At 38.3% G+C, this 12,553-nt stretch overlaps 1 protein-coding gene across 17 annotated transcripts in view; it reads right to left on the bottom strand.

Moving 5' to 3' along the window:
* The window catches only part of LOC105452213 (calcium-activated potassium channel slowpoke), a 100,094-nt gene that overhangs the window by 19,380 nt on the left and 68,161 nt on the right, over positions 1 to 12,553 (bottom strand). For 8 of the 17 annotated variants that reach the window (XM_011693135.1, XM_011693142.1, XM_011693130.1 and 5 more), the window contains exons 9-13: positions 10,928 to 11,080; positions 10,545 to 10,700; positions 9,946 to 10,058; positions 1,801 to 1,956; positions 1,257 to 1,333 (exon numbers count right to left, since the gene is read on the bottom strand). In XM_011693135.1, the coding sequence (XP_011691437.1) occupies positions 1,257 to 1,333; positions 1,801 to 1,956; positions 9,946 to 10,058; positions 10,545 to 10,700; positions 10,928 to 11,080 (655 nt within the window). Of the gene's footprint in view, positions 1 to 1,256; positions 1,334 to 1,800; positions 1,957 to 6,576; positions 6,690 to 9,945; positions 10,059 to 10,544; positions 10,701 to 10,927; positions 11,081 to 12,553 lie in introns of all 17 variants that reach the window. The other 9 variants (XM_011693127.1, XM_011693129.1, XM_011693144.1 and 6 more) reach the window with 2 other exon arrangements.

The raw sequence follows: 12,553 nt of genomic DNA, 5'->3' as shown, positions 1-12,553 counted from the left end.
GCGCAATGAATTTTCCATTTAATTCATTGTAAAACACGTTCCACTCTCGTGGTTGCGCTTTTGCTGTTGGCCGCAATTGTGAAATTCGTCGCGCGCGATCGCCGAATTTCTTTTTCCTGAAAAAAAAAAAAACAAAAGGCGTGACAGTGAAAAACAAAGAAGTACCCGATTAGATAGCATCGCCTTGGGGATTGTGTCTTGCAATGAAGATTAAAAATGCAATCATCGTTGTGCTGATCATCATCGTCATTATGATAATTAGTTTCATAATCATCTCCTTGGCTTGCAAGAGATCGATTAATGGCGGAGGCAATAAGTATCGGTAGGACAGAGAGAGAGAGAGAGAGAAAGAGAGAGAGAGAGAGAGAGAGAGAGAGAGAGAGAGAGAGAGATGGAAAAATACAAAGAGAAAGAGCGAAAGAGACAGACAAAGAGAGACAGAAAAAGAGAAAGGGAGAGGGAGCGATGAAGAATGTGAGAAACTTAATAGAGAGGCAAAATATCGCAAGGCGGAATAGAATTTTTAATATAGAATACAGTAGACAAGTATAGTCAAGTTGATGTTTCGTGAGTGGTGGGGTTGAATCAAGAGCCAGATATATAAAAGGGCAAGAAGATTAAAAAAACAAGTGATAGATCAGAAGAGATGATAATAAAGTATCAGACTTAACGAACGAGTGTGAGAGACGTTACCTAAGTCCCGGCCCCAGGAGCGCTGCTGCTGCCCCACTAGATCATATATCACAATAGGATGGTCACAACCATGTCACTTTGTTAATTGGCGCATTTATTACTCGCTCTCAAACAAAAGGGCAAAGAGGGTGGGCCGGCAGAAACCGGGTTGAGCGAGGAAGAGAGAGAGAGGGGGGGGGAGGGAGAGATAAAGAGAGCTTCCTACGTGATCTGTTTGCATTTATACGTTACTTTACGCTGAGACGTTATAAATTTTGCGAGTCACATCAAAGGCACGCTCCATCAATATCGACTGACAGAGAGAGCGAGAATGGAAGAGAGAGATAGAGAGATAGAAAAGAGAGAACGGGGAGAGAAACCGCGTGTGAGACTCGCAATCTCTATCAATAGATCGAGCGCGTTCTATGTACAAGATACATCTGTGTACAGTTTATGTTAGATATATAGATATACGTATATATATATATATAATCGGCAGAGAGAAGACCGGATGTCATTTAGCAGAAAATTTGGCAAAAATCGAGAAAGGCTGTTTAAAGGATCACTGGGCCAGAAAGACTTACAATTTTTGCACTTGCACTTCTTGATCAGAGTCTCGTCTTTAATCTCGTCGTGGCATGCTTTGCAATAGAACCACGCCCTGAAAACGAAAGCACAAGACAGATGCACGATTATTATTCGCACGAATTATAAAAGGAGATTATTTAGATGTTTATTTTTATTGGAAAAATATAAAACGATGATATCGAAAGTAGAGAAAATTTAATTATAGAAGCTGTACAGTACAATTTATAAAATATCATAAAATAATGTGCAAAAAGAGGTGACATATATAAATGCATTATATCGTAAAAAGATTTTGTAATACATTGTAAAAAAATGGTAAAACACTTGTTTTTAATTATATTTCATAAGTTATTGTTGTTTATTAACGTTAACATATAGTTTTAACTAGAACCTCTTTAGTTTGCCTTGTAAATGCAGTTTTATTTCGATAATTAATAATCCTTAATGGAGTTCAGCAAGTATGTGAAGTACAATGTCTAAATAAGCTTCGGCTTTAAATTCTTTTAGCGACTTTTTTCTGAAATATTCGAGGGTTCTTACCGCTTTACTTCGTCAGCAGATTGAGCAATGAAGAATCCCTGAGTATTTGCAGCGATCTTGGCACCACGTGGATTGATTGAGATTTTGCTGTCGGAGCCCGCTTCACCCTTTATCTCGATGGCCAGCAGCAAGAGCTTCAGTTTCGTGAAGCACAACCTACGACGACAGTCATGCGTAATATTCGATGTCTCGCGATTGCGCGTCAAGTTTTACATAAAAGTTTAAATATATATTTTGCTTTGTTTTTATACATTTATGGACGTGGCACCATTGTATGCAAAGAACGTGGCCAACGATAAGCGAAGCTTAAGAATACTGCGAAGCTGTCATTATTGATAATGAGTTGTGTTTGAACAAGTATAATAATGCGCAATAATATTGGAATAATGTTCCTTAATGTAAAAATTTTTACAATAATGTCAGTGTGATAATAATTATAAAGTATCTTTAACAAAATACGTCAGAAATAGGTAGTTGAGAACAACTCAATATCGTTCGTGTTAGGCAAACAATAAAACTTGCATCCCTAAGAAGAGCTCCTATTGTGAAATCATTTTTGTTTTAGTTTTTATTACAAAGCAAACATTATATAAAAACTGTACAATTATCTAATATTTAATAATTACCTATTATAATAATTCTATAATGCAGCTGCTTATATATACTACATATACGAATGCAAGCTTCACTCTTTGCATGACAAGATTTATTAAATTAAATGTAGCATAAAGTATTGTACTTATTTAAAGTGCCTAATGCAGAAAAGGGTAAAAATAATATTTATTTAATATTTACATTTTATTATCTAAAAAAATACAGCTTAAAGAAAATAATATGTAAAATTTTGTTTTTAATATTATTTTATTAATGTATTTAACGTATTTCATACTGTACAATACAATAATTTAATAATATATAAATATTTAATTAATTTCTTTATACTTTATGCGTTTTGTTTAGCGAATAATACGTGTTAGTAAGATATGTGTATACACCCACAGCGTAACGGGATACTGATTGTGCAGAGAGGTAAGTCTTATTTCAGATATCAAAGCATTTAAATGTACAGCGCTTATTTATTTACAAAAAAAAATTAAGCTCTGTCTATATCTGCATGTATCATCGTCCCGTTATGCCACCTCGGCGATAACTGAACATTAAACGATCATGCAATTGATGCAACATGTATATCGATGAATTAATCCAGGCGATCATGCAGGAAAGTCTTACGTAAACGATTATTACTTATCTAATAATAACGAGCTGAAACATGCCAAGATAGATCGAGGGTCTCTATCGCCCTTTATAAACTATCTATTACATTCTAAGTTCCTAATCTACTTCAAAGTTCCAGGAGGCATTCGGGAGGTCCGGTCTCATCCACGTAAGGATCGAAACGGATTAGTTAATGTTCGGGAAGCATTAAATTTATATATATAATCGTATACGATATACGGCGTATTAAAACTTAATAAAGATAATAAATATTCATAGAGAATAAATATTCATAATGTACTCAATGTGAAGATCGCTTCTTACAGGAATAGATCTCTCACACACGCAAACCAAATGATGACGATAATCCAAGGTGCGCATAAACTAAAAGAGAAAACTCGGAAGAATTATAGCTCTCTGTCTCGCGAATGACAATGCAATTCACTGATCTCTGTAGAACATCATTATACCAGCAATAGAAAACTTCTGTTATTCTTCTTTTAATATCATCTTCTTTAAGCGATTGTAAGAGCAGAGAAAATACTAATATCATATAGTGTGCAGATTGTTTTAAATTCTCTCAATGTTTTAATCTCTCCCGCTTGCTTTCATTTACGAGACAATTTTTCTTTAACGATTTTTCTTTAATCACCTGATGTTATTTGTGATTACAATTCCTTAGCAAAAGAGCTTAAATATTTCTTTAATTAATCAAATATAAAATTTGTCGAATTAATACCTATGGAACATCTGTGGAAAAAATTAAAAGAAGAATGAAGAAACTTGATTCGTGAAAATATTTAAACTATCAAAGCATCATAATTCAAAAACTATCGCTGGCGTGATATTTTTGCAAATAAAAGTGCTGGCAATTTGCCAATGTTAAATGTGTTATCTTAAAAATAGAAAAATGAAAAATCACAGAAATCAGTGATGCAATCTTAGGCAAATATATACGGTGCAATTCAGACGGCTGAGAAAGGGTATTAAACGACGCAAACGACGCATTTTTTTTTATTTTCAGAAATTTCGTGGTTTTCTTAGTTATTATTTAAGACTATTTATCGAACGATATTTATTACGGCGACGTATATGATAGTATTTAATTTATTTAATTAGAATTTATTTAATTAATGCAGGGCAATGTGTTATACATTTTCGATTTTTACGTTTTATTTTATAATTTTCATCACAAGAACTCACAACGACACAAAAAGAAGGCGTATTTGTTTTTAAATAGATACAATTTCTTAATCGAATTAATTATCATACATAGTAACTTGCAATGAAAATAAAACACAAAATGATGTAAAAATTACGTACAATATTTTCATTTCTGTTGAAAATTTGAGGCAACATGCGTACGAAAAAGATATAAACTGCTTTTGGAAGTATAGACATTACATTTACTTTCGTATATTTTACATGCTTTACGTTTACGTCATAATTATAAAATCACCGTAAACCGAGTTGCAAGTGACTATATAATTTAAGTATAACAACTTTGGTCAATTTTTACTGTGTGTGCTGTGTGTATGTGTATGTGTGTGTCATAGTATCAGCGAGCCGATATCTGCAGTAATATATTAGTGCTTGTAGGAAGAGCGGTATCTCCCATAAATTACTCCGAGAATTTTCGCACAAACAAAACTGCGAGCTCGATTAAAGTCCGTTAAACGTACAGTGTGTACTAATACATATTTATGCTTAATCGACAGCCACGATCGATATCTGCCCGATACACTTCTCTGATAACTTGTGTCAATGTGTTACGAGAATAAGTTTCACATACTTTTACATGGTAAAGAGCAGCAGGCATGCGTGTACAAAGAACGCGCTTTTTGTTAAGATAAGATTAGAATGCTACATCTAAGGACACACACCATGACAAGGATACGGACATTACCGACAAAAAAAAGACAAAAAATCTCGCCCGTTACGTTATGTCCAAAAGTGTTCGTATAAATCTCCCAACTCCTCCTCAAAAAAACCGATTTCTCCGTTCTTCTTCCCAATAAAAAATAGAAATTGTGTCATTTCGCCGTTTCAAAAGTCGGAAAAGAGATCACGCGAAATACGCGCGCGCTTCTTTCTCATTTCGTCTCACGTTGCGCCGCAAAAAGAAACTATGATATTGCCGAAGCGGGATGCACGATTTACAGGGATGAATGCGGATCTCGCAAGCGATTCTCGCAACGCGCGTCTGACTGCAACTAGTCGAGGCATATTAGGAATAGCTGCTGGTCACGTTATGCCACGACACGATATTGCGCGCGTCGATTTAAGATTAAGAACATTCAAGGCCGACAATCAAGTAATTTTCTCGACATTTAATGTCACGACAATGAATGTCCCGTATACTTTGTTTTATACGTATGCAAGTCCTTTAATTACTATTATCCGTAATGGTTTCTATGCAATGATGGAATAATCTTAAAACGAATAATTCATTAAATACAAAAAAAAACAAAAAGAAAAGAGAAGGTGAAAAATCTCTGAAAAACGCAGGAAGAGAATTGTTCCTATCACGTAAACGAATTGAGCTGTGCGGAAGATTAAGCAACGCGCGAGTTTTCAATCTCGGTATTAATTGTTCCGCGAAATAGTGTCGGGATACGAGAGTTCCATTGCGTCCGGTTGTCCCCGACGATCTCGTCACGCTCGACAGGAACATTTTCAGAATCGCGATCAATCGCCTGCGCCGGTGTGTTTCCAGAAATTTCGAAATCCGGGACGTGGGCTTGAAACACTTTCGTTTTCATTGGGAAACACTGTAGATTCCCCCGTTGCCAATCAAGCGTCCCAATTAGAACCGAGCCCCGACAATCGCCGCGATAGGCGAGCAAAGTCCGCATTCGTCCCCGGCAGTTCGTCTCTCTACTCTTCATTTCTACGCAATTCACAAAGATCTGTGCAGAACTTCGGAGCAGCTCGAAAACGAAGATCCAAACTAAATCGAAAGAATGAGAAGGACACGGCGGAACGGAGGCAAAAAGATAAAAAGAAAAACAGGAAAAAAAAGGAGAGAATAGATTCATACAGCTCAAAACTGGACTACTCTACGCAAAATCCAAACAAAAGGATATAGACAAAAAGACGAATATAATAGAGAAAATCTAATAAAGAAAATTGTTTAAAGACTAAGAGACCGAGGTGAGGGGCGATATATGTAAATATATATAAGGTGTATATATATATATATATATATATATTTGTCTCAAGTATGTGACAATATATGTGTATCTCGGTATCGAGACAGTTCAGTGTGTTTATTCGTAAGACAAGATAAGACAAAGAGATAAATAGAGAAAAAGAGAAAGAGAGATAGAAAAGAAAGGAATTCGTAGCCGAGTGTATGGTGTCGATAGAATATTTCCATATTTGCATTATTCTTCTTTCTTTTCGTATATGAATGTTGTATGACGGTCCGTATAGTTGTCAATTCTGTATAGATATGTTGTGTCGCGTGACTTTGTGTGTGAGAGAGAAAGAGAGAGAGAGAGTGTGTCTGTTTACGAGGTACGTTTACGTGTGTGACAGCCGTTGGCAGCGAGAACTTACTCGCTGGCTTGGGGAAATGTCATCCCGGTAAAGGACGGGGAGAGGGTTTCCGTGTACATCTCGCAGCCCGTGCCCTGCAGGTAATCATTCTGCCACGCCTGTGTGTCCGGCGACTGAAACACCAACCAACCAGACCCCACGTCATCAAACTTTCATGATCCACGTCGCGTATGCGAACGCGCGGAAGGAAGAGCATCAGCTGCGTGCGAGCTGCTACCCTTCCCCGGAGGGAGAGAACTGGAATGGGACAGTTTCGTATATCGTTTTGCGAGCGGGGGACCGCGAATCGTCCGGTCGATGCCGTTCGTCTGAAAAAAATTTATCTAATAGGAGCGCAGCGTGTAATCTTACTCCTCGAATGTGCGCGAGCTCTGTAAAGAAAATCTGTTCACAGATCTGATTTTCTATTAAACATAAAACTTCTAAGCCACTCCCTCCAGACAACACAAAAGTGTAAAAGACGTTCGAGTGACATCCGGAATGGACGCTTTGTCTAATCGATACGGACATCTCTTTCCAAGTTTCATGATGTAATGATTTTCTTTTATACGTTTGTGTTGCCGAAGGAAATCGTTTCTGACCGAGTTAGAATGTAGGCCAGGACCCGCTCGGGATGCCGATCCCGAGCGACGCGTCGTCTCGACGCACGGCGATCATGCTGCACGATGATGCATTTCGCAATTATGGCGACCGACCGGGGTGAGAGTTATTATCACCGTCACCGGGACGAACGAGCGAACCGTTAACGATCAAATTCCAGAGACCGTAATTCCGGGGGCGAGCACGCGCGCGCATACACTCACACTCACACTTAGACGCATATATGCATATATTCGGGGAGCGCATGGAGCGCTTGATCTCTTCCAAATTCTCTGTCCCACCCCACCTATCAATCTCAGCAATTCGTCGATTGATCGAAGCCTGATCATTTCTCACGTTTTTCTTCCTCTGGCTACACTTGCACGTCGCTCTTGCACGCGCAAGCTCTTCAATTACGTTGCTCTCTTCGTAGTATATATATATGTATAGTACATAGTACTCTAAAGTCCGCAAAGAGTGCTCTTTCATTGATACGAACGACGACGAGGACACATCTTCGATCTACTTCTCGGGCTATCATTTTTCTAAACGTTAGGAGAATGATGGTTTTCAGAGTTCTAGATTCAGTAGTGCAATATTTTGACTGCCGTGTTTCTTTTTTCTGGTAATCAATCTGTCAGTAGTTTCGCAAAAACGAATAACACGATAAACTATTGATGAAGAAATTGAGGTAGCTTTTGAAAAATACTTGTTTTCTATTTGACTTCTACGTCGAAATTCTAAATTCTGTTTCTAAATATTTCCAAATAAGATTTCGCCCTTTTCGCACATCTGTTTATCTTTCCGAAATAGCTATACAACCGAAAATCCTGGACCGTGTGCACGTGTGTTGATCGAGAAATGTCTTCCTCGGATAGCCAGCACAACGGTAAACACGTTGTTGCAGGACCAGCACCAAACTTGGATCAAAGGATTGCTCTATGAATCTAGCAACTCCACCGCTGACGAGATGGAGATGCGACCGCCATATTTACTCGCCCGCCGCTATAATATAGTTTTACGGAAAGTCTCCAGTTTAGTCTGGTTTAGAAATTCTATAGCAAGAATTAGATCAAAGGCTCTGAATGCTCCGCGATTCCAATCACTCTAATAAGATCGTGATCGTGTCGTCGTCATGTCGTTCCTCCTTCCTTCGTGCGTTCCGCTTACTCTGTTAATTAATGTTATTATTGTTACAAGTCGCTCAAAGTTATACAATGTATATAACAATTGCAGAGAGGAGTGAAAATAACAGATACGTTACTGAAGCGATGAAGGGGTGGTTTACATCGATTAGGTGTAGCACAGATATGGTTTTGTACAATATAGTAGACACGTTCATGTATTATGTTGTAATATACACACATATATATGTATATATACGCGCGGAGATTTGCGCGCTCCGTTGTATATGTGTATATTTACGTATATATTATATGTATATATATACGTTTACGTTTATATAGCGGAGTGGAGCGTAGTGAGAGACATAGGCGAGGCGGAAGCTTCATCCCTTTTCTTTTTTCCTTCCGATTCAAGAGACCGCGGACCTTTTTTCGAACCTGACCTTGTCGTCGTTAACACGATCGCGAGACGGGCCTGCGAAATATATGGCGGCGATTCTCGCGAGCAAGTCTCACTACTCAAAGGAATTCTTCGCTCGAGTGTCCCTCGAGATTCCATTTGGATGAGCTATGCGCGGTGAAACCCCGAAGAGTTTCGTTCGTGTCTCGCAGCGACGAGTAGAAGAGCCATCCATTTTCCATGAACTTTTTACATGACCGCAGAGGGACTTAGCATAAGTCGAGAATAAGTGGAATTATTTTAACTTGGTAATTGAAACTCATAAGTTTCATGTTTATTTACTGTAATTGTAGCTTTTGAAATAATTAACTTGCTCGCGCCACGGAATAATTCTGCTAGATTTTTATTTAACAATTTTTAACAGCTTAAATGGTATTTATATTAGGAGATTTTACATAGCAGGAGCATTTAACGTAGCGGAAAGGAAATTTAATATTTTCAAAAATATTAAATATTATATGTTCGTTTATAAATTGTAGCATTTAAGTTAGTAAAATTTATTCTAAATAAAATTTATTGCTCTACATCTCTTTATTTCGCCAATCACTCATGTGATCATCGCGCGAAAAAAGATATTGATTATCGTTTTAATGTCACTAATATATAATCAGGCAAAAACGCCTCTCCTTTCATTATTTAATCACTGCTGGAGAAAACGAAGCAACGAAATCTAATATAAGATGATAAGAGGATCCCACAGCTTGCCAAACTATCTTATTTAAGTTTCTAATTTTGAATCCCTCCGCGGCATAAAAGCGCAGCATACAACGCAAGAAGTCCATAAAAATAGCGGGAGATCAGGCCCCCTGGCTTTTTCCTCGTTAGACGACAAAATCGATCGCTAGGCCACGTGTTTGCTGCGTCACTGGCTGAAGAAGCATGAATTAAAAATAATCACACGCGCGCCACAACACCATTATTGATACGGAATTAGCGGTTATATCGACGGTTCCGTACATTTCCCGTGGCGGCTTTATCTCGCAGCCGCGCAACAAGAAAGAGAACGGACATCACTATGATGAAGCGAGGGAGCACAGGGGGGTAGCGGATACAGCGCAGACACGTGATCAAACACATGATGGACGATCGGCGACGGCGATCGAACGATAGATCGAACGCTCGCACCGTGGTCCCGTCTCTTGAATCGGACGTATATATGCGCGGATCTATCTGCTGGATGTTAGATTGGTCCATAGACCGACTTACTCAGTGGCTTTCGCAAAGGGCATTCCAATGAAGGTAGGGCTCAGTGTCTCGGTGTACATCTCCATTCCGGTTCCACGCAGGTAGTCATTCTGCCAAGCCTGCATATCGGGCGACTGGTACCAATCAACCAACCATTTCTAAATCACACACGCTCCTATGCATGTACGGATTGTGCGCGGTATGTCCACAGTGAGGTGCTCGTGGCCCGACTATTTCCGCGTTGTGACGCGACGTGACATATGATGCGAATCTCAAGTCGCTTCCGCCGTTCCGCGTGTACGACGTATAACGCGCGCAATAATGAGTTAACGATTTTCACGGAATCGCGAGGTAGGAGTCATCGGAAATAATCTTGTCAACGTCGGACATCTGTCATTTTGTAGCTAGGGAGGTCTGCGCGCTCGAATGATCGTAGGACCGGCCCGACGAGGATTTCGCGAGATAAGAGAAAACGGCTGACGGTGTTAAGATCTCATTTGTATAGGTACGCGATCACTGTGAACAGTTCGTAGGAAAGAAAACCTGCACGAGGGATTGCGTTCAGACATGCATAGACTAGATGGCAGATCTGCACTGCCGGAGGACGACGTTTTACTGACCGTCTTAAAGGAACGCATCGCGAAGAGATTGGCCATCATTGTGCTGAATCCAGGCGCGAGGCAGGACTGCGCGATGAAACCTAGTTTCAACTCAGCCAGGCATATAACGTCGTCACCCTGCTTCCAGTCCCACGATGGAATGTTTAATAAGTAGGCCTGGAAAAACACGATACGGTGGACAAGATAAATAATCTTTAATAGAAACGTATAATTGCAACGAAAAGTATATCTTGAAAAATATTGTACATATACATAAATTGCAAGTAGAAATCTTAACAAATTAAAATTTTGAAAAACTCAATATCAACTTGCGCTTTATAAATTGCGTCTCGTTTCGATCGAAGTTGGATTTATCGCCAATTCAATCGCTCGACAGCGGTTACCTTGTTGTGATACTGCATTAATTGAATGATAACGCGAATGTCATCCGAATAGTTCTTGATGGAGATGACGCGCATGATGTTCGCCGCGTCTTCCGCGTCCGGGTCCTGGCAGTACTTGTTCGCCAGTACCAAGCACGCGTCCGCCTCGTGTACCTAAAAAGCATCGAGATAAACCGTTTCATGCCGTCCGTTGTTCCGTTTTGCAGTCGATTTACTATTACGTAATTCAATAGACGGGAAGAATGTATATTGGGCAGGACATTGGTCTCAAAGCGATAGCAAAATAGAATGGAAGTTGCTCCACGAGCGTATATTTGAAATTAGTGTAATAAGTAATTTTGGATTTTCCAATAGATGATGTTATTATTTATCTGTAATTGGTATGTTCATTCTCTTAGAATTTAGAATATATATGCACAGGCATTGTGATATGAATTTAAAAAGAAATTATCAAAATTGCTTGAGTTTAATGGATTTGGTATTAATATTAAAATGCAAAATAATTAAGATATTTTCTTAATTTTAATGAGTTCAACTAAAAATTCGATTTTTTTAGGTCTGCAAAAATCATCTCGCATCGTTCTTCGTAAAAAAAAATTGGAGAAATTTTTTGAGAATGGAATTATGAAAAAATAGTAGAAGACATAAATTAAAATGATTGCACACATTGTTCAATAAAGTTAAAATAACGTTTTTTATTTTATTAAAAAATCTAAAATTACTTATTACGTAATTCAATATAATGGAGCGAAAAAGATAAAACTATTGGTCAATTAATCAATAAAATTGTGTTTATTTAACGGCAAAGAGAAAAAGGACTGTTTGGAACGCGTCGCGATCGTCGAAATCATTACGGTGCGTGTAAGCTGCTAAATCTACGGATCGTCGATCTACAATTGTACTAGGAAAATAGACTTCCTCTTTTCTATATTTAAATATATAGATTTCCTTTTTCCAAATTAGAAGAATTTTATATAATGGACACAGAGAGTATTGTCGAAAATACAACATATGAAACGGAAAATTCTTCGATATAAAAAGGGAATACTATGGGAATATGCATCTACAATATAAAAGTCATATAAAAGCATTCAATGAGACAACAATGGCTACTCAATATCGAAGATTCGCACGGCCAGTAGGGTTGATAGTTTCACAAAATATGATGAGATAAGGCAAGTTAATTGAATTCATGAAAATTTAGCATCGAATCTGAATTTCATCAAATCGCTGTACGTCCGCATTACTTGATTTAATTGCCAATTACTATGCAAATAATGCGTCCGATACTGTTTATAATTTCACGATTTACCACTGTCAACAATTTCATTCGCGCGACGGATTTTGCCTGAGAATTTACAACTCTCGTAAATTGCGTGTGAGATGTATTTCAATTAAACGCGTTTAGAATGAGAATATTTTTAACAGTGGACAAACTTGATTCGGCAATTGAAATATAAAATTTGCAAAAGGCAATGAGACGTAGAGACGTCCCGGAAATCGTCCTTCGTGCGCACCTTCGACGCAATCGCACGAATCGAACAATAATCGAAAATATGAAAGCGAGCCTATGGCACATTCCTTGGATATGCAAACATCATCGATCATCGGGGGCTGGCGGGCGGG

This window comes from Wasmannia auropunctata, unplaced genomic scaffold, assembly GCF_000956235.1.
Source record: "Wasmannia auropunctata unplaced genomic scaffold, wasmannia.A_1.0 LD336036.1, whole genome shotgun sequence".
NCBI lineage: Eukaryota > Metazoa > Arthropoda > Insecta > Hymenoptera > Formicidae > Wasmannia > Wasmannia auropunctata.
This window is presented reverse-complemented; position numbering and strand designations above follow the sequence as displayed.